Source organism: Anomaloglossus baeobatrachus, chromosome 4 (genome assembly GCF_048569485.1).
Source record: "Anomaloglossus baeobatrachus isolate aAnoBae1 chromosome 4, aAnoBae1.hap1, whole genome shotgun sequence".
NCBI lineage: Eukaryota > Metazoa > Chordata > Amphibia > Anura > Aromobatidae > Anomaloglossus > Anomaloglossus baeobatrachus.
Genome location: NC_134356.1, coordinates 230,603,877 through 230,625,995, shown reverse-complemented (window position 1 = coordinate 230,625,995; position 22,119 = coordinate 230,603,877). Strand labels below are relative to the sequence as shown.

The 22,119-nt window shown below is 44.7% G+C and overlaps 1 protein-coding gene across 1 annotated transcript in view; it reads right to left on the bottom strand.

The window, feature by feature from the left end:
• The window catches only part of TXNRD1 (thioredoxin reductase 1), a 168,201-nt gene extending 146,764 nt beyond the window's left edge, over window positions 1-21,437 (bottom strand). Inside the window, exon 1 of the mRNA XM_075344732.1 lies at window positions 21,158-21,437. Within this exon, the coding sequence (XP_075200847.1) occupies window positions 21,158-21,236 (79 nt within the window). The 5' untranslated portion in view covers window positions 21,237-21,437. The remainder of the gene's footprint in view (window positions 1-21,157) is intronic.
• Between the last annotated feature and the right edge of the window lie 682 nt (window positions 21,438-22,119).

The following is a 22,119-nucleotide window of genomic DNA, read 5'->3' as shown; positions in this document are numbered from 1 at the left end:
CCAAAAACCAACCTCTCCCAGAAGCCCAGGAAGAGGTTGGTGTACAAGGGCGCTCATGCCTCACCCATCGCAGTGTCGTGCCTCTGGAGATAAAATTGGTCCTTGAAAAGAAAAAAATTGTGTGTGAGGGCAAAGTGGAGCAGCTCAAGAACTAAATCCCCCATCTTGCCAAACCGACGGTCCATCCCAAGGAAGAAGCGAACTGCCGCCAGACCATCCTCATGTCTGATGCTTGTATACAGGCTCTCAACGTCAGCTGTTACAATCAAGACATCCTCCTCCACAAAAATACCGTCAATCCTATTGAGGACATTCGTAGTATCCTTGACATAAGAGGGGAGTGTCTCAACGATATGTCATTTCATTGACCAGCTATTGAAACCTATCGGTTCACACAACCCCTCTATGCCGGACACTATCGGACGGCCCGGTGGATTGACGGCAGCTTTGTGTATTTTTGGTAAAAAATATAATGTTGGTATTTTGGAGGATTTGTTGAGAAGCCCATCAAACATTTTTTTGTTAATGATACCCGCCTCAAGCGCCGTCTCCAGAATCCGTGTTAGGTCTTTTAAAAAGGTAGCCAAAGGGCTATGTGAGAGCCGAGAGTAACTTTCCTTGTCCCTAAGTTGTCTTAGGGCTTCTCGCTCATATTTCTCAGTAACCCAGATCACTATGTTGCTCCCCTTGTCAATATCTTTATAAGACTGTAATTCCACCAGATCTTCACTTGCACTGTAGCACTTTATAGTTTGATATTTCATCTTACATAATGACATGAGGGACCACTGGTTGTCTGCATTTTAATACCATGCTTGATGCCATCACGCATACATTTTTGTGAAGATACTCATATTTTTGTGCCGTTTTTCCTGCCCTTCATACCTGTTTTTAATGTCCTTGCCAAAACCCCTCCTTTGTCTATAATAAAATATCTTTGCATTCAAAAACTCCCTTCTCCTCCTGTTTTTCAATGTTTAATATGGAGTTTGTGCTGGTTCATAAGGGACCTTGAAGTGGTACCCTTTCACCAATATTTCTAAAATGGTGTTATGGAGATTTGTTCTATTGTCTGTATTTCCAATGCTGGAGCCATCAGTGGTAAGCAGAATACTGACAGCCAATGAGTGTGCAGAGGGCGGGGCTGGACAGTGAGGCCAGGGGGTGCCAGCTCTGACTGTGTGGTTTGGCAACCAAGGAAAGGAAAAAGTCAAGTTTGGTTGAGCTGCATGTAAATAAAGTGGCTGCAGAGAATAAAGTGATAATTCAAGAGGAACAAAAGTTAGAAAACAAAAAAAAAAATAATGTAGGGGTGATTTAAATGACAATACAGCACAGATTAGCTTAAAATAAATTTTGGAGTTTATGTCAGAAAACTTCTTTAAATTTGGACAGTTTCCACCCAATGCCCCTTAAAAAATTCATACTTAGGGGACAATATTTGAGGATGAGGAGAAACTGATGTAGGAATCAAGATTTTTCATCCTACAGGATGCGTTTTCATGTGCTTCAGAAAAAGATAGGGAGTCCCTCTTTGTACCAAAGAATAGATTAAATAACAGAAGAGGCCCAATGAGAATGATTGGTACTTTTGATAGCTAGGAAGGCAGGGTCTCCGGCATTGTTTGTAAACACTGAAGATTTGTTCTAGCAAACCTGCACCTTTGTGAAATTGTTCCACCCTACCTCCCAACTGACTCAAACAGGCATGTGGCTTTACAGGAAACCTCTTGGCACCTTTAGGTGTGATAACTGCAAAATTTGAAGCTGGATTTGTTCATCCAAGTACTGTACAAGTGCCTCAATGTGAAGGGGATACTAAATGAGAGACTTTGCAAACTGCAAAACCACAGGAGTTGTTAGTTAGCAACATGCCCGTGCCCTAGCGATTACATAGGCAAGATGATACATGAGTTTAGAAGATGGTTTGTGGAACATCTAGGTGTCAACAAACACAAGAGGGATACCCTCATTGCCCAACATGTCAGGGACTTCCACCATGGTGACAAGAAAACCATTAGTTTTAGGGCTATTCAAATCATCAGAGTCACAGAAAGGGAGACTTGTAATGGTAGGTTATTAGGGAAGGAATACCAGTGGATATTCCGGATGGAGTCGAAAAACACCAAAAGGCCTAAACAAACTAACTTATAGCCTCTTCCTTTAATGTATGGTCATGTTTCCCTACGGAGTTCATTTCACAATTATACCCATATGATGGCACCATGTGAGGGATTAAACTGATACAATTAATGAAAATGATGGTCCTAAAGGGGGCTTTACACGCAACGATATCGCCAACAAGATGTCGTTGGGGTCACAGAATTTGTGACGCACATCCGTTCTTGTTAGCGACGTCGTTGTGTGTGAAACGCACGAACGACCGTTAACTATCTAAATTACTCACCTAATCGTTGATCGTTGACATGTCATTCTAATCCCAAATGTTGTTGCTGTTGCAGGACGCAAGTTGGTCGTCGTTCCTGCGGCAGCACACATCGCTATGTGTGACACCGCAGGAACGACGAACATCACCATACCTGCGGCCGCCCACAATGAGGAAGGAAGGAAGTGGGCGGGATGTTCGGCCCGCTCATCTCCGCCCCTCCGCTTCTATTGGGCGGTTGCTTAGTGACGCCACTGTAATGCCGAACGAACCGCACCCTTAGGCAGGTAAGTATGTGTGACACACAACCGACGGGGGCGGGTGCTTTCACCAGCGACATCGCTAGCAATGGCACTGCGCGTAAAGCAGCCTTAAGAGTTACAGCAGTAGCCTGGCTGCACATATCAGTTGGACTCTTGCATTTGATCACATTGGTACAGATACTGTACTGTGTGATCAGCATGATAGATATATCTGTCACAGAGAACTTAGTGACCTGTGCTCATAATAGATATGTATGTATATACGGTATATGATATCATAAAGCAATAAGGGTTTAAAGAGTAACTGTCATTTTTCAGAAATCAATAATACACATAAAATAAGAATCTTTGTAATATGTAATATATCTTGTCATAGAAATCTGCTTCTTTCTCTATCAGGACTCATCATTCATGCACAAAATTCTCAATTAATGAGTAAAATCAGTATTCAGTGAGGAAAGAATGTTACATTTTTAGGAAGGTTTTTTATAAGATTCTATGTAGAAGGAAGAGGAGAAAGGAGGCACTCTGCCTCTATATCCTCCGTGTTCCACCTCACTCCCCTACGTATAAGACCTTTTTCACATGTCCATGTTTCTAGTACATGTGGTGTCCGTTTTCACAGGTACCGTAAACACGACCACTGTCATACCAATTAAAATCAATGGGGTTCTTCGCACCTCTGTGTTTTCACATAGACCATGTGTCCCTGTAAACCACGTGTATGTCCATGTGATCCACAAGGAGACATGTCTGTTTTTAGGCAGCAAAGATGAAATGCATACAGTACATGAATGGCATCCCTGTGACATATACCGGAAAAAAAACGTATGATACTAAAATGACAGGTTTTATGTGTAAAAGATGTAGTGCATTGCTGCTGTCTCTCGCTGTACTCTCCTTGTGATCCAGCTTCTGTGTGCTACGGTAACCTTATGATGTCACCGCTCGTCACTGCCACTGGCTCTCGTGCTCCCGTCTGTGTGACTGTGGTAACCTTATGATGCCAGTGCTCGGCTCAACAGCTGGTTCTTGCCAAGCGCAATGTGAGACCCAGCAGCAATAGCTGCTGTTACAGTCTAAGGGGTTTGTTCTCTGAACATTCTTCATATGCTGGGCAAATGAGTTGGGGAACATTGTGGCACCTCCATGTGGACTACGTTGAAGCTGTGTAGAAGTTCTTTTGAGAATAAATTGGTGAACGAGGGACTGTGTCCTGTCTTTATTTCTTTAATTCTATCTTTTTAAAGTATTTGAGGTTAGCTTTTGTTGACTACTTTAGATTCGTTGGATTACGTCGGATCGTTACAGCTTATAATGTTTTATTTTATAAATTGGTGAATGAGGTTTAAAGTCGAGGGGATGTTTTTTAAAGAAAATAAAATAATTTTTGTGTGTTTTTTTCTCTTTACATCTACTGGGTTAGTAATAAGGGTGTCTGATAGACGCCTATTCATTACTAACATCGGGGCTTTATGCCGGCTGTCAATTCACAGCTGCCATCAACCCCATAAGTTTTAACCCAATAGCCACCGCACCAGGGCAATTGAGAATAGTCAGATAAAGCACCAGAATTAGCACATCTAATGGATGTGCCACTTCTGTGGCGACTGCGAGCTGCTATTTTTAGGTTGGAAAGAGCCCAATAACCATAGGCCTTCCCACCCTAGTAATACAAGCCCCAGTTGTCTGCTGTACTTTGGCTGGTTATGAAAAATGTGAGGGACCTCACAATATTGTTTTAAATTATTTATTTAAATAATGAAGATGAAATGATATCTTAAAGGCATAATGTTAAGATGACAAAATTCCTTTTTATTTTAGCTAAAAATAATAATTTTATTTTCAGCTTTCCCATTTTCATTTTTAAAATAGCATATAAGTATTGGGCCTAAAAATTTCATTTTACTAGACTATTAAAAAAACTCATATAAAAATATATACACACACAATGACATTAAATATCAGGGATATGGACAGCTCATTGAACAATCAATACATATATTACATGAGGATGTACTAACTAAACGTGTGTTGGGGAGGCAGGGACGGACAGGTGTGACTGACCTCACTTTCTCATGTAAGTTCTCTGAATTAGATTGCACATCTGATAAAATTCTATATTGGGCCACATAGAGTGGGTGCGGAAAGTATTCAAACCCTTTTAAATTTTTCACTCTTTGTTTCATTGCAGCGATCTGGTAAATCAAAAAAAGTTCACTTTTTTTTCTCATTAATGTACACTCTGCAAACCATCTTGACAGAAAAAAAAAACAGAAATGTAGAAATTTTTGCAAATTTTGTAAACAAGAAAAACTGAAATATCACATGGTCATAAGTATTCAGACCCTTTGCTCAGACACTCATATTTAAGTCACATGCTGTCCATTTCCTTGTGATCCTCCTTGAGATGGTTCTACTCCTGCATTGGAGTCCAGCTGTGTTTGAATTAAACCGATAAGACTTGATTTGGAAAGGCACAGACGTCACAGCTCACAGTGCATATCAGAGCGAATGAGTATCATAAGGTCAAAGGAACTGCCCAAGGAGCTCAGAGACAGAATTGTGGCAAGGCACAGATCTGGCCTAGGTTACAAAAGAATTTCTGCAGTACTCAAGGTTCCTAAGAGCACAGTGGCCTCCATAATCCTTAAATGGAAGAAGTTTGGGACCACCAGAACTCTTCCTAGACCTCACTGTCCAGCCAAACTGAGCAATCATGGGAGAAGAGCCTTGGTGAGAGAGGGAAAGAAGAACCTCAAGATCACTGTGGCTGAGCTCCAGAAATGTACTAGGGAGATGGAGAAAGTTGTCCAAAGTCAACTATCACTGCAGCCCTCCACCAGTCTGACCTTTATGGCAGAGTGGTCCGACGGAAGCCTCTCCTTAGGGCAAGACATATGAAAGCCTGCATAGAGTTTGCCAAAAAACACATGAAGGACTCCCAGACTATGAGAAATAAGATTCTCTCGTCTGGTGAGACGAAGATATAACTTTTTGGTGATAATTCTAAGCGGTATGTGTGGAGAAAACCAGGCACTGCTCATCCCCTGCCCAATACAATCCCAACAGTGAAACATGGTGGTGGTAGCATCATGCTATGGGGGTGTTTTTTAGCTGCATGGACATGACGACTGGTTGCAACTGAAGGAAAGATGCATGCGGCCAAGTACAGAGATATCCTGAAAGAAAACTTCTTCCAGAGTGCTCTTGACCTCAGACTTGGCCGAAGGTTCACCTTCCAACAAGACAATGGCCCTAAGCACACAGCTACAATAACAAAGGAGTGGCTTCAGGACAACTCTGTGACCATTCTTTACTGGCCCAGCCAGAGCCCTGACCGAAACCTAATTGAACATCTCTGGAGAGACTTGAAAATGGCTGTCCACCAACGTTCACCATCCAACCTGACGGAAATGGCGAAGATCTGAAAGGAGGAATGACAGAGGATCCCCAAATCCAGGTGTGAAAAACTTGTTGTATCATTCCCAAAAAGACTAATGGCTGTACTAGCTCAAAAGGGTGCTTCTACTCAATACTGAGCAAAGGGTCTGAATACTTATGACCATAAGATATTTCAGTTTTTCTTATTTAATACATTTGCAAAAATGTGTACAATTCAGTTTTTCTTCTGTCAAGATGGGGTCAGAGTGTACATTAATGAGAAAAAAATAAACTGTTTTGAATTTACTAATTGGCTGCAATGAAACAAAGAGTGAAAAATTTAAAGGGGTCTGAATACTTTCCACACCCACTGTAAGTCCTACTTAGGTTTCTGGTTTTTAGACCATTGTTGTTTCTGTGCACCTTATAGAGATAATACTATTTTGTTGCAATTATTGACTAAAAGGACAATATAAATTAATATATGTATTGATTGTTCAATCAGATGTCCATATCCCTGACATTTGATGTCATTGTGTGTACATATTTTTAAAGGAGTTTTTTAATATATTGTAATTAAATGAAATTTTTAGGTGCAATGTTTTTTTGTTGGTTTGATTTAAGATACATTTCTAGGCCATTATAAAAAAAAAAAATTAAAAGGTTAAATGGTTAGTACTTAGTTGCATCGCCTTTAGGAAGTACTACAGCTTGTAAATGCTTTTTGTAGACAGCTAAGAGTCTTTCAATTCTTGTTTGAGGGATTTTCATCCATTCTTCTTTGGAAAAGTCTTCCAGTTCCGTGACATACCTGGGTCGTCTTACATGCATTTGAGGTTTAGCTACAGATTTTCAATGATGTTCAGATCAGTGGCCTGTGAGGGCAGGGCCGGATTATAGGCGGGGCAGACGGGGCTTCAGCCCAGGGGCCCCCACCACAAGAGCCTCTGAGGGGGCCCCCACCACCATCTGTGTGTCCGCCATTTTATTAATGTCGCAGTGGTTCAAGACCGCACTGTACCTTTAAGGTATTTCAATCCCGGCCATCACTGTGCTGCAGACACGCCCACTGCACGCTGTGTGGGCTGCGTCTGCCAGGATGACGTCACCGCGCTGCTGTTTCTTCCTGCCGTAGAGGAGCTTGTGGGAGGACCGGAGGTCTCAGTGGATCCCGGTAAGTATGAGGTCATTAATCATGGTGCCGGCCGGGCAGGAGACTGCAGTGAGGAGGGAGCAGACGCCGCTGATAACTCAGACGGGATTCCATAGTGTCAGCGGCCACTCTGCTATCAGTGTGAGTTATTGCAGGAGTCTGAACTGCTGCAGACCAGGTCGGGCTGTCAGTGCCGGGTCATCGGCCTCATCCCTCCCCTGCAATAACACACACTGATCTCCAGCAGAGACATCACTACACACAGAATCCTGCACTGATCACATCTGAAGAAACCTATATTGACCTCCATATATATAAAAATTATGCTCACTTATGAACAGACAATATTGTAAGATTTTGAAAAATTTATTCATATATTACAAAGGGATACAAAAAAGTGCAACACAAAGTGCAATGTGCATAAAACCAAGTGCTGACAGTCAGGGCAGCATGTCAGAATAAAACAGACCACAAAAATCAGACCTCACCGATGAAGCTGGTGGCGAAACGCGTCTGAGGTGCAGGGCGGCGTGTCAGGCAGGCTACTACGTTTTTCCTGGTGGGCTATTATACCTCCCCGGTTTAACCCTTGTTACACTATGGATGATCTTGCTGGCCATACGAATGAATGGTTCTGATGGGCTACTGCATCATTCATTGCATGTGCCTTTATCTATTGGTAGCTCTCTGACAAGCATGTCTATTTCAGGTCAAGTGTGGAGTTTAATCATGATGTATTCAGCCGTTCATTATCTTGCCTACTATATATGAACTTGGATCTTATAAATTTTCTATATACTCCTGCCTTGTGTTAGGTCCTCTGTGACCACTGTACGTGTCTGTCTAGGTTGCCCATTTGCTGCCTTATTATCATTATAACTGGGTGTGTATTATCATGCTTACATTATATGAAATTTAACTATATACACTATCTGTTATACTCATGCCCTGCAAGGCTTCCTGATTTTTGTGGTCTGTTTTATTCTGACATGCTGCCCTGACTGTCAGCACTTGGTTTTATGCACATTGCACTTTGTGTTGCACTTTTTTGTATCCCTTTGTAATATATGAATAAATTTTTCAAAATCTTACAATATTGTCTGTTCATAAGTGAGCATAATTTTTATATATATGGAGGTCAATATAGGTTTCTTCAGTTTATATTTGGTGACACTCTATGTCTTTAATGACTAGGATGGACTGGAATATTCAGTTTTGTTTTCTACTGATCACATCTGAGCCTGCAGCACACATTACACTATATGGCCCATATTACATATAGAATATGTTACATCCTGTCCTGTAGGCCCAGGTGTGATCAGTGCAGGGGATTGTATATCTGTGCACATGGTATACCACATCCAGCGTACAGAGAGAGTAGTGTGATACACTGTGTACACACATCAGATGGTATATAATAATGTGTATATTGTATAACCTCTGATGTCTGTATCACAGTATATTGTGTACCAGTCATGTATTCTCCTGTACACTGTACAGGGGCGTACCTTTGGGGGGCATGCGGCATATGTTCCCCTGCACGGCAATCAGGGGGGCACCATTAAAAAGTGTGAGGCAGCAGTATGGTGGGAGAAAATTGTAAGTGGAGAGTATTGGTGGAGAAAAGTGTGAGGGGCATAGTATAGAGCCTGGGTAGTGGGGAACATAAGCAGTATAGAGAAGCAGCATGGTGGCCAGTGTGAGGACACAGTATGCTGAGCTGGGGGAATGTGAGACTGAGGTGCAGTATAGTGACTGGATAGTGAAGGAGGTAGGCAGTATAGAGAAGGGTCAGCATGGTGGCCAGTGTGAGGGCACAGTATGGAGGGCACAGTATGCTGAGGAGGGGGAATGTGAGACTGAGGTGCGGTATAGTGACTGTATAGTGAAGGAGGTAGGCAGTATAGAGAAGGGTCAGCATGGTGGCCAGTGTGAGGGCACAGTATGGAGGGCACAGTATGCTGAGGAGGGGGAATGTGAGACGGAGGTACAGTATAGTGACTGTATAGTGAAGGAGGTAGGCAGTATAGAGAAGGGGCGGCATGGTGGCCAGTGTGAGGGCACAGTATGGAGGCACAGTATGCTGAGGAGGGGGAATGTGAGACTGAGGTGCGGTATAGTGACTGTATAGTGAAGGAGGTAGGCAGTATAGAGAAGGGTCAGCATGGTGGCCAGTGTGAGGGCACAGTATGGAGGGCACAGTATGCTGAGGAGGGGGAATGTGAGACGGAGGTACAGTATAGTGACTGTATAGTGAAGGAGGTAGGCAGTATAGAGAAGGGGCGGCATGGTGGCCAGTGTGAGGGCACAGTATGGAGGCACAGTATGCTGAGGAGGGGGAATGTGAGACCGAGGTGCGGTATAGTGACTGTATAGTGAAGGAGGTAGGCAGTATAGAGAAGGGGCAGCATGGTGGCCAGTGTGAGGGCACAGTATGCTGAGGAGGGGAATATGAGACTGAGGTGCAGTATAGAGAAGGGGCAGCATGGTAGCCAGTGTGAGGGCACAGTATGCTGAGGAGGGGGAATGTGAGACTGAGGTGCGGTATAGTGACTGTATAGTGAAGGAGGTAGGCAGTATAGAGAAGGGGCAGCATGGTGGCCAGTGTGAGGGCACAGTATGGAGGGCACAGTATGCTGAGGAGGGGGAATGTGAGACTGAGGTGCGGTATAGTGACTGTATAGTGAAGGAGGTAGGCAGTATAGAGAAGGGGCAGCATGGTGGCCAGTGTGAGGGCACAGTATGGAGGGCACAGTATGCTGAAGAGGGGGAATGTGAGATTGAGTTGCACTTTCAGTGATTTTGGTACTGAGGGTGAGGGCAGTATAGAGAGGGGATTGCATGGGGGACATTGTGAGGGCACAGCTCAGGAGGGGGAGTGTGAGGAGGGGGCACAGTATAGACATTTGGAAGTATAGTGGGTACACAATGTAGAGGACGGTGTGAAGAGGGGGCCCAGTACTGAAAGAAGAGGCCATGTACCATAAGAATGACATTGTGTGGGTCATTTTGTGCAGGGAGCACAGTGAGGGGCAATTATTTATTCAGGCGCACAGCGTAGGTCATATATTTATATTTAGGAGCATTATAATCATTCTGCTATTTATTTTAAGGGCATAATGTCGAGATGTGCTGCAGAAGGCCCGGGAGGTCTGCAGAGAGGAGCTGTGGATGTGAATAGTCATCATGACGTCTGGACAAGATGGAGAAGAAAGAATAGGATGACTCCGATCAGGGAAGATGTCACCTAGAAGGTACCTGGATGTGACTGTATGTGTGTGACACTCAATGCTTCTCCTCATCAGAACTGTGGTTCCTGTATGGTCCAAAGTCTGATGAATACTGATAACAATTCCCAGCATTTTCTTACAATTGTTAAGGACATACTGGGAGTTGTTAATTCATGTGATACAAATGTATATGGGGATGTGACATTACAATATATTGTTGTAGTAAATTTGGTACTGTAGTCATGTATTGGTGGTTCTGGTGATATATTCGTTTACTGATGAGGGTGCTAGTGATGTATTTTGGTATTACTTTTGGTTCTGGTGCTGTACACCGTGTGCAGAATTATTAGGCATTTTATATTTTAGAGGATTTTTTTTATTATTGATCAACAACTATGTTCTCAATTAGCCCAAAAGACTCATAAATATCAAATCTTAATATTTTTGGAAGTTGGAGTGGGTTTTTTTTAGATTTGGCTATCTTAGGAGGATATCTGTCTGTGCAGGTAACTATTACTGTGCAGAATTATTAGGCAACTTAATAAAAAGCAAATATATTCCCATCTCACTTGTTTATTTTCACCAGGTAAACCAATATAACTGCACAAAATTTAGAAATAAACATTTCTGACATGCAAAAACAAAACCCCAAAAAATGAGTGCCCAATATCGCCCCCTTTCTTTCTGATGACACTCAGCAGCCGACCATCCATAGATTCTGTCAGTGCTTGATCTGTTTACGATCAACATTGCGTGCAGCAGCCACCACAGCCTCCAGACACTGCTCCCAGAGGTGGACTGTTTTCCCTCCCTGTAGATCTCACATTTTATGAGGGACCACAGGTTCTCTATGGGGTTCAGATCAGGTGAACAAGGGGGCCATGTCATTATTTTTTCATCTTTTAGACCTTTACTGGCCAGCCACGCTGTGGAGTAGTTGGATTAATGTGATGGAGCATTGTCCTGCATGAAAATCATGTTTTTCTTGAACGATACCGACTTCTTCCTGTACCACTGCTTGAAGAAGTTGTCTTCCAGAAACTGGCAGTAGGTCTGGGAGTTGAGCTTCACTCCATCCTCAACCAGAAAAGGTCCCACAAGTTGATCTTTGCTGATCCCAGCCCATACCAGTGCCCACCTCCACCTTGCTGGCGTCTGAGTCGGAGTGGAGCTCTCTGCCCTTTACTGATCCAGCCTCGGCCCATCCATCTGGTCTATCAAGAGTCACACTCATTTCATCAGTCCATAAAACCTTTGAAACATCAGTCTTCAGATATTTCTTGGCCCAGTCTTGAGGTTTTATCTTATGTTTCTTGGTCAGAGGTGGTGGTTTTCTGCCTTCCTTACCTTGGCCATGTCCCTGAGTATGGCACACCTTGTGCTTTTTGATACTCTAGTAATGTTGCAGCTCTGAAATATGGCCAAACTGGTGGCAAATGGCATCTTGGCAGCTTCATGCTTGATTTTTCTCAGTTTATGGGCAGTTATTTTGCGCCTTTTTTGCCCAACACACTCCTTGCGACCCTGTTGGCTATTTGCCATGAAACGCTTGATTGTTCGGTGATCACGCTTCAAAAGTTTGGCAATTTCAAGACTGCTGCATCCCTCTGCAAGACATCGCACAGTTTTGGACTTTTCAGAGCCCGTCACATCTCTCTTTTGACCCATTCTGCCAAAGGAAAAAGAAGTTGCCTAATAATTAAGCACACCTTATATAGGGTGTTGATGTCATTACACCGCACCCCTACTCATTACAGAGATGCACATCACCGGATTTACTTAATTGGTAGTTGGCTCTCAGCCTATACAGCTTGGAGTAGGACAACATGTATAAAAGTATCATGTGAGCAAAATACTCATTTGTCTAATAATTCTGCACACAGTGTATTTATGTACATTTTACTGATTCTGATCCTGTACACATGTAGCAAGCCATGATTTGTAAAATTACATGACCGCAAGGGTTTCTACATTATGTTAGTAGCATTAAAGGGGTTGTCCAGGTTTGTGATGAAAGTTTCTATGTTACTGCAGACTTCTGAATCCTCATTGTGCACACTGCACACTGTCAGGACTCTCCGATGCCAGCAGTGAGAGCTTGAGGGCATGTAACTATTGAGTGAGGCTGCAGACGTCTAATTTGAATGTGGCCGGAAGTAAGCAAATCGCATACTTGCAGTCCCATGACTACTTGCTCATGGCACGGGAAAATCATGACAGTGTGCAGTCCGCAAGCTGTGAGAATTCAGAAGTCTGCAGTCATATAACTACAAATTTTCCTTGTCGAGCTGGACAACCCCTTTAATAATAAAAGTAAGCCCCGTAGCATGCCCAATCCAACAACCTGTAATATACTCAATGTAAGGATTCGGCTCTGCTTGCTAATTTTAGAAGTGGTCACATGACCACTTGCAGGTCATTTTAATACTTTGAGTCACAATTAGCTTCTCTTCCTGCTTCTCTTTATGGGCTGTAGTATTTCACTGAACATCGAGAGAATTAGGAAGAGCAGCTCATCGGCACGTGTGAAAATGGCGTATGAGCGGTCACATGACAACTACTTAAACCGCATAAGCCGTGTATAGAAGGGGGCGCCAAACTGAACTCCTGCTCCATGGACAGGAAAACCTAGATCCACCTCTGATACTGTGTATGGCATACCGTGTACAGACATCAGCTGCTATGTACTACTCCGGAGACAATACAATAGAGAGCACATTGTGATTTTCAGCAACCATTGCTGCCAGTGAGAACTTTCCCTTTCTGTATTTTTACTATTACTTGGCTGTCTTAACATTGGGATCAATAAAAAAATGTGAGTAACTTTATTTTCTGTGTATAAGTGTAAATCTGAATGTGGCAGAACAGGATACGATCCATGCTCAGTGGATTTATATCTAAATGCTACAGTTCGTGCTCTACTGTTATGGCTTAAAATGTTAACGTTATGGGGCCCCCACCAGATTTTCTGCCCAGGGGCCCCCACCAACCTTAATCTGGCCCTGTGTGAGGGCCATTGTAAACCTTCAGCTTGCGCCTTTTGAGGTAGTCTATTGTGGATTTTGAAGTATGTTAAGGATCATTATCCATTTGTAGAAGCTATTCTCTTTCCAACTTCAGCTTTTGTTACAGCAAAATTTCTGTGAGAGCGGCTCTTGGGATTGCTAGAGAGTAGGACTGTGCGGATCCGAACTGTAAAAGTCCTGATCCAAAGATTTCTGGAATTCCGGGTGCATGATCCGGATCCTGCACAGGGGAAAATAATTGAAAAATAAAGAAAAAGAGAAATAAAACAGCATTTCATACTTACCAAGACTTGGTGTCATGGCGGCACACTGCTTCCGGGGCGCGCATTCACTTCCTGTACTGTGCATCATATATACACAGCTTTCCGTGTTTTCCCCGCCCACCGGCCTTCCTCTCGTCTGTTATTGGTTGCAGGCGGACGCACCCCCAGACTGTGACAGTATCTGCCTGCCGTGCAGTCATCGTTGCTGTCATTGTCTGCACAGCCTGCGGTCATGCTCTATGGCCGCTGGCTATGTAGAAGAGCTGAAGCGGCGTGGGACCCTGTGTGGATTACGCCGGACCTGCAGGGTGTTGGGGGTTAATAAAGAGGTGAAGGAGGGTGTGTGTTTTGTACTTTATTCCAAATATTCCAAATAAAGGATTTTTCTCTCTGTCTGTGTTTATTTACATTCACTTACTGGTTAGTGTGATGCAGGTATTTCATACACCTGTGCCATTACTAACCTAGGGCTTAGTAGCAGCTGTGCACTGCTATTAACCCCTTATTACCCCGATGGCTACCACTCCAGGCCAATCGAGAAGAGTCGGTATTGCACCGGGATTGTCACATCTAATAGATGCGGCAATACTGTGAGGCTGCGGGCTGGAATACCAGCCCCCAGTCGGCATTATCATGGCTGGGGATGAAAATTAGGGGGGACCGCACGTCGTTTTTTTCTTTCATTATTTATTTAAATAATAATAAAAAGCCGCATCACCGACACAGCCGCACACTTCTGACAGGAGCGTAGATGTGTTTCTGTGTACATGCAAGGTCATGCTCAGAGAGCATAGGCTGTGCCGGATGATGTCATGTCAGACTTATACGAGTCTGACAGCGCATCACCGGCACAGCCGCACACTTCTGACAGGAACATGTATGTGTTTCTGAAAGACATGCACGTTCACCATACTAACCCGCAGACACTTGCACTGCTTTCCCCGCACACCGGCCGTCCTGCTGCCTGTGATTGGTTGCAGTCAGCTAACACGCTGCCACTCAGGGTGGGGGCGCATATAGCTGCAACCAATTACACGCGCAAAAACAATGAATATTGAATTATCAGCTCCGGAAGGGAAAAGCGTGACCCGGAAGTAGTTTGCTGCCATGACACAGCCTCAAGTGAGTATACCACATGCGCTCGTACCCCCCTATCCCCTCCACACATGTTTTTAATCTCCAGATTTTGGTCCCCATAGACTTAAATGGGCACCGGAATCCGGAGCGAATCCGGATTCTTTTTTCAATCCGGCAGGGATCCGCCGGTCTCGGAATTTGGCGGATTCGATCAGCCCTACTAGAGAGGCAAATCAGAAAGCTGCTTGACTTCAAAAGGCCTTCAGGAAGATTAAGCAGACACTGAAGTTGTGGTACATGGGTACATTGTTCTACTTTTCAGAGACACCTGCACATGTGCCACCCCGGTGTTAGTCGGGCTGCTCGGATCCAGGATCGTTGTGGCTCGAGGGGTCCGGACCCGGCTTGGCGGACACTTTGATCCGTGAAAGGGGATATTTACAGGGGAGAAGTTTGTGATGCCACCTGCGGGTTGCGGTAATGGGAGTACCGCCGCTGCTGGAAGTAGTGCTAGGGCAGATCTTGTGAAGCAGCAAGGTGTCAATCCCTCCACAGGTAGAGAAGGCCCCGGCCTCAGAGGATTGGTAGATTTGGGAGGACAGGGTGCAGGGACCAGGGTACTCACTGCGGGTAGTCATGGTGCTGGATGAGGTTCAGAAAGGAGACGCACACACTGTAGGTAAACCAAAGTCTCTGTGTACAGCTGCCGCTGTCGGGAGCCCATCCAAGTACCCGGTCCCACCGGTGTCACTTAGTGATTCGGAGCCTGCCTCCGTGCACAATTTATTGTCCGTTGGTGGTCCCCGTGGCTTGAAGCTGTTGGGGGCCCTGCTCACTATGTGTAGTGTAGCCGTGCTCTTGGGGGCTGGCACTTGGGACTTCAGTGGGTTACTGTGTCTGGAAACACCCCTGTCCCCCTCATTGTGCTGATGCCCTCAACCTCTGAGCGTCTAGGGAAGTCCTTGAAGATCCTCTCCCTTTCAGGTGAATTGTCAGGACGTTTAATCGGCTCCTGACCTAGGGTCCTGTAGCACATCGTGCTCGATACCGGTCAGTTCTGTTGGGCCCTTCTGGTGCCAATAATCCTCCAAGACTATGTCCGTCACACCATTGTCCAATGTCCCTGCTACCGCTCCCCGTCTCCTCTGGACCCGAATCACTGCTTGCGACCAAACCAATTTTCCCTAGCTCACCAGGAGCTCTCTCTCCCAGCTCCTCTCTTTCTGGAGCCTAATTCTCTTCTTCCTTCCCTCTCACAGTCTGCCCACTTCCCGCCAAGTGGCTGGACCATTTTCCAGTAAGTCCAACCCCCCCTGGTGTGTCTGGCAGTGTCTGATGTGAGGTGATTGGGTTTTGTGGTGCAGATGCGAGTGACGTCGGTTTCTTGGGTACCTTGAACCAAGGGGGTGGGCCCTGCACCCTGGGTAAGGATGCAGTTCCCTGTGGCACCCTGATGTATTCCGGGGCGCCACAAACAAATATGGCCATCATGAAAGAGTCATCAGAAGAAAACCTCTCCTGCGTCTTCACCATAAAATTCAGCATTAGAAGTATGCAAAATAACATCTAAATAAGCCTGATGAATTTTGAAAACAAGTTCGGTGGACTGATAAGGTTAAAATAGAACTTTTTGGCTACAATGATTAAAGGTATGTGGGGAGAAAGAGAAAAACATATCGCCAACCATTAAGCATGGGGTGGATCAATCATGTTTTGGGGTTGTGTTGCAGCCAATGGCACAGGAAACATTTAATGAGTAGAGGCAAGAATAAGTTCAATGAAATTTCAACAAATTCTTGATGCAAGTGTCGCGCCCCGGGGCAGCCGAGCTGCTTGGATCCAGGCGGTCCGTGGCTCGAGGGGTCCCGGATCCGGGGGCACCATCGATCAGTTTTAAATAAAAGGAAAATAATAAAAATATAGTCCGACTATGCCACCCGCGGTGCACGGCCAGGGAAGGTATGGCCGCCGCTGCAGCTCCTCTCTGGGGATGATGGATGGGGCAGCGTGGATGGTGAAGCCCTCCGCGAGTAGGGCTTTTCCCCAGGGGTAGGTAAAGGTTAACGTGGAAGCGCAGGGAAATAACTCAGTCCAGACAGGGGAATGCAGTTTGGTCGCTTTACTCACAGCTGGGTTCGCACCCTGGGGACGTGCTGGATCCCAGGTGTGCCCGAGTCCTGTGTCACTGTGCCAGCCGACCTGGTGCCACTTGCCCACCAATGTACTCATGTGTGTGTGAGGGTCCTCCCTGGCTTGAAGCACCCGGAGGTCCGTCTGGTGTCTGGATCCTGCCTCGGGCAGCTTGGACTATTTAAAGGAATATGTCTCGGTACTCCCTTTGCTGCTGATGCCTCGGACGTTAGTGGGTGCAGATGAGTCCTAGAAACCCACCCGCTTGGCAGAGTTAACAGATGGCTTGAAGTCCTGGTCTGTTCTGGGATCTGCATCCCGTGTGTGCAAAGTACTGGGAGCTCTGGATTTCCACCCCCACAGGATTTCACTGTCCCTGGAGCTGATGTTTCTCCTCAGGTCCTGGCAGTGTCTTTTCTACTACTCCGCCGGCTTTCTTACTCCTCACTTTTCTTTCCAGTTTCCTTCCTCTTTCTCCGTGTCTCAAGATTCCTTTGTCTGTCTTGACACCTGTTCTGTCAACTCTCTCTCTTCCTTACGACTGCTCACTACCGACTCCTTTCAACCACCCTCCTTCTTCTCTCCTCTTTTCCTACTCTCGTTCTGCTGTCTACCCACACCCCCCCAGGCCACTCGCTCCTCCCCCAGGTGGCTGCCTGTTCGCTAACAGTGCCCAGCCCTGTAACCTGGTTCTAAGTGTAAGGCGGGCTTTGCACATTGCGACATCGCAAGTCAATGCTGCGATGTCGCACGCGACAGTCCCCGCCCCAGTCGCAGGTACGATATCTTGTGATAGCTGGCGTAGCGAAAATTATCGCTACGCCAGCTTCACATGCACTCACCTGCCCTGCGACCGTCGCTCTGGCCGGCGACCTGCCTCCTTCCTAAGGGGGCGGGTCGTGCGGCGTCATAGCGACGTCCCACGGCAGGCAGCCAATAGCGGCGGAGGGGCGGAGATGAGGAGGATGTAAACATCCCACCCACCTCCTTCCTTCCATAGCCGGTGGCGGCAGGTAAGGAGATGTTCCTCGCTCCTGCGGCTTCACACACAGCGATGTGTGCTACCGCAGGAACGAGGAACAACATCGTACCTGTCGCGGCACCGGCATTATGGAAATGTCGGCACCTGCAACGATGATACGATAACGACGCTTTTGCGCTCGTTCATCGTATTATCTAGGATTTACACATACGACATCGCAAGTGACGCCGGATGTGCGTCACTTTCGATTTGACCCCACCGACATCGCACCTGCGATGTCGTAGTGTGCAAAGCCGACCTAAGGCTATGTGCGCACTGGGAAATGGAATTTTCTTGAGAAAATTCCGCATGCTCTCAAAGATTACCGCACCCGCTGTAAAAAACCGCGGGAAACCGCACCCGAAAACCGCATGCGGTTTGCCGCGGTTTGCTGCGGTTTTACCGCGGTATTATTCGCGGTATTGCCGCGGTTTTGCCGCGTGCGGGTTGGGATGTGCTTTATTGCATTCAATGCAATAAAGCACATTGAAGAAAAAAAAAAAAAAAAAGTCATTTAATCCTGAGATAGTAGATAGACAGAAGAATAGATAGAGGGATAGATAGAGGACAGATCGCTGCATTTCCCACGGTCGGCAGTGAGTTCACATTACCGGCCGTGGGAAATGACCGGTAATTACCTCTGCTGTCTGCTGCATTCAGCCTGTGTCTGTGACAGTCGCGGCTGGATGTCAGCAGTGCAGGACGCCGGAGCCGGAGCTGTGGATTATGTCGGAGCTTTGCTTGGGGGGGGTTAATAAAAGGGTGAACGAGGCTTGTTGGTTTTATTTAAAATAAAGGATTTTTCGGTGTCTGTGTTTTTTCACTTTACTTACGGGTTGATCATGTCAGCTGTCACATAGACGCTGCCATGATCAAGCCTGGGGTTAATGGCGGTGATCCACTGCCATTAACCCCTTGTTATATTACCCTGACCGCCACTGCTACACGGCGGCAGGAAGAGCCGAGGACACTCCCGGTGCTGCCGCATAATGCATGCGACAGTGACGGGGCAGCTGCGGCTGATATTCTCGGCTGCCGGAGGGGGAGTGAGGCGGGGGACATTAACCCTGCCCCTCTCCCTCCCCAGCCTGAGAATACCGGGCCGCCGCTGTGTGCTTACCTCGGCTGGACGGTAAATATGCAGCGGAGCCCACGTTCTTTGTTTTCTATATGTCCGTTTGCTTTCTATGTGTGTTCTATATGTCTGTGTCTGTGTTCTATGTGTCTGTGATGTCTGTGTGTGTGTGATCTGTGTGTGTTTACTCTCTCCTCCGCTTCCTCTTCCTGTAATGACATCACTTCCCTGCAAAACCGCAGACAGGCGATGTACATTACCGGAGGTAAACCGCGAAATACCGCAGGGAATAACGCAGGAAAACGCAGTGAACCGCACAGAATTTGCTGCCTGCATTATTCCCTGCGGGATTTCACGATTACATTGGAGTCAATGGAGTGAAATCCCGCAGCGATGTGCGGAAAAGAAGTGACATGCACTTGTTTTTGCTGCGGGATTCCCGCAGCTAAACATGCAGCTGTCAAATTCCGCCCAGTCCGCACAGGATTTTTTTTCTCCATAGGATTTGCTGGTGATTCACTGCAGAGATGTTATGAACATTTTCTGCAGCGAAACATGCAGCAAATCCGCGAAAAATCCGCGGCAAAATCCGGTAAGTGCGCACATAGCCTAAGTGTCCTGGTGTGCTGGTGTGTGTACTAACAGGCAAAGTTATGGAGAACCTGAGCTGTTACAGTGATGTTACCTTGTTTTGTGACACCTGGTTACCGCAGGAGCGTCACACAAGCATAACACCATTTGTAAAAAAGCTGAAGTTGAAAAGACAATGACTTCCAGAAATGGATAATTATCCTAAACACATGTCAAAATCCACAATAGACTACCTCAAAAGTCGCAATCTGAAGCTTTTACAATGGCCCTCACAGTCCCCTCATCTGACAATCATTGAAAACTGTGGGTAGACCTCAAAAGAGCAGTGCATGCAAGACGACCCAGGAATCTCACAGAACTGGAAAACTTGTCCAAGGAAGAATGGATGAAAATCTCAGACAATAATTGAAAGACTCCTGCCTGGCTACAAAAAACGTTACAAGCTGTGATACTTGCCAAAGGGGAGCAAAAAGTACTAACCATGCAGGGTGCCCAAAGTTTTGCATCAGCCTATTTTCCACTTTTGTTAATTTTAAAATGCAAGATCTAATAAAAAAAAATGCCTAAAGTACAAAGGAAATGTGTAATCTTTAACTCTATGCCTTTTATAGATCCTTTCATTTTCAACTTGTTTAACTGTCCACATTAACAGTAATTATGCCCAGACTTTTGTATGCCACTGTATGTCTCTATCTATAGTATCTATCTATTTATCTATTATATCTGTCTCTATCTATCCATCCATCTATCTCTATCCATCTGTCTGTATATCTAGCGATGAAACAAAGCTTGAAAATTTGGGGCCTATGAATCTGGAGGAAGAAGAAGAAAGCAAATACTGAAAAGAATATCCTGCCTACAGTGAAGCTTAGTGGTGTCTCAATAATGGTGGGTGGTTATTTTGCTTTATCTGACACTGGAAACCTTTGGCGACTGAAGAATAAAATGGATTCAATCAATTATTAGTAAATCTGAGGATAAATCATCATGCATTCTGTGAGGAGGCTAAAGCTTGAGTTTGATCTTTCCAACAGAGCAATGTTTTGTTTGTTTTTAAAATATTTTAGTATTATATTCAAATGAGCATATACACAGGCAAACAACAACTGGATAGGAAAGGAACATTAGTTTGGGGAAAATGTTACTCATGTTTTTACAATGTACCATTATTTCTTCATGTGTATGTGTACAGCACATGTACATGGAACAATGGTTTCTTTAAACCTAAGGGCTAATAATACATGTTAATGATAAGCACCCTGTAAAACCGAGTAATGTGTTACATAATGTCATCTATTGTTCACAAAAAACAGTCGGCACATATAGAAAGGTTAACAATACCATAAATATAAACCTTATAAGACTATTCCCAAACATAATGATAATCACAAACAAGCCGTAAAATGCATTTATATTCTAGAAATGGGCTTTACCCTCTGCTATTGGGTTGGTTCTGCTACAACTTCAAAGGCACATGATGTTAATAGCAATTTAATCACAGAAAATATAGAGGATCTATCTATTCGAACCAAATCTGATTACTAACACATCATCTTACCTGCTTTGTAGAGGCGCAAGCTCTTCACCTGGTTCTCATTGGCAATGACAACCTTCCCTTTCTTCACAGAATTACCCATTTTGAAGCAGCGGAACCATCACCAGTGACAGTTCCAGAATGAAGAAGACAGGATCTGCTGCCTCTCATCTGTTATCTGAACCTGCTTGTTGACCTTAGATACCACAATGATCAAGCAAAAAAGACAAAGGCTTTCTCTTTCTAGTGTTACATGTTAAACCTTTGCACCTCTCATCACAGCAAGTCTAGTACTAAGAGGTAGACTCTTCCTGGAGAACCAGTACACTACTATTACAGCTGGCTAGGGACATGTTATGCGGCATCTGTCCTCTGAGGGTTGCCTTTTTCACTTAACACTGTTGCATGTACTATACACTTGAATACAGGTCTTTCATCACACTTTAATAGGAACCCTCTTTATTGCTCTGGATAAATAGTCATATTTTAAATAATTTATTTTTTTTTTGTGTGGAGAGACCTCTGGTGGATTCTGTAGGTCATTGCAGATCTAATGTAAATATACACAAAGCAGAAAAGCACAATTGTTGTTTTTATTTCTTCAGTGTCATAAAAAATGTCATTTATACTACATAGTGAAACACTGCGTAAAAAAACCCCAAAACACAATAGCAGAATTATTCCACCTCCTATCTCCCTCCCCAAAACAAAAATGTTAAGACAAAAAACAAAGATACAACTATGTACCCCAAAAGCAGTATCATTAAAAATACAAATCAATCATCCAGCATAGCAAAAAAAAAATAAAGATAGTTACAACTACTTGAAAGTATTCATGCAATTTAAATTCTGCACACTAAAGACCAAATTAAACTGTAAAGCATACCTCAATTTTCATACTTATAAAGCATACCTCCTTTTCAAAAGAAAAATTATGATAGTGCAGTATAATCATTATTATAAATCACTGTATAAACCAGGGGTCT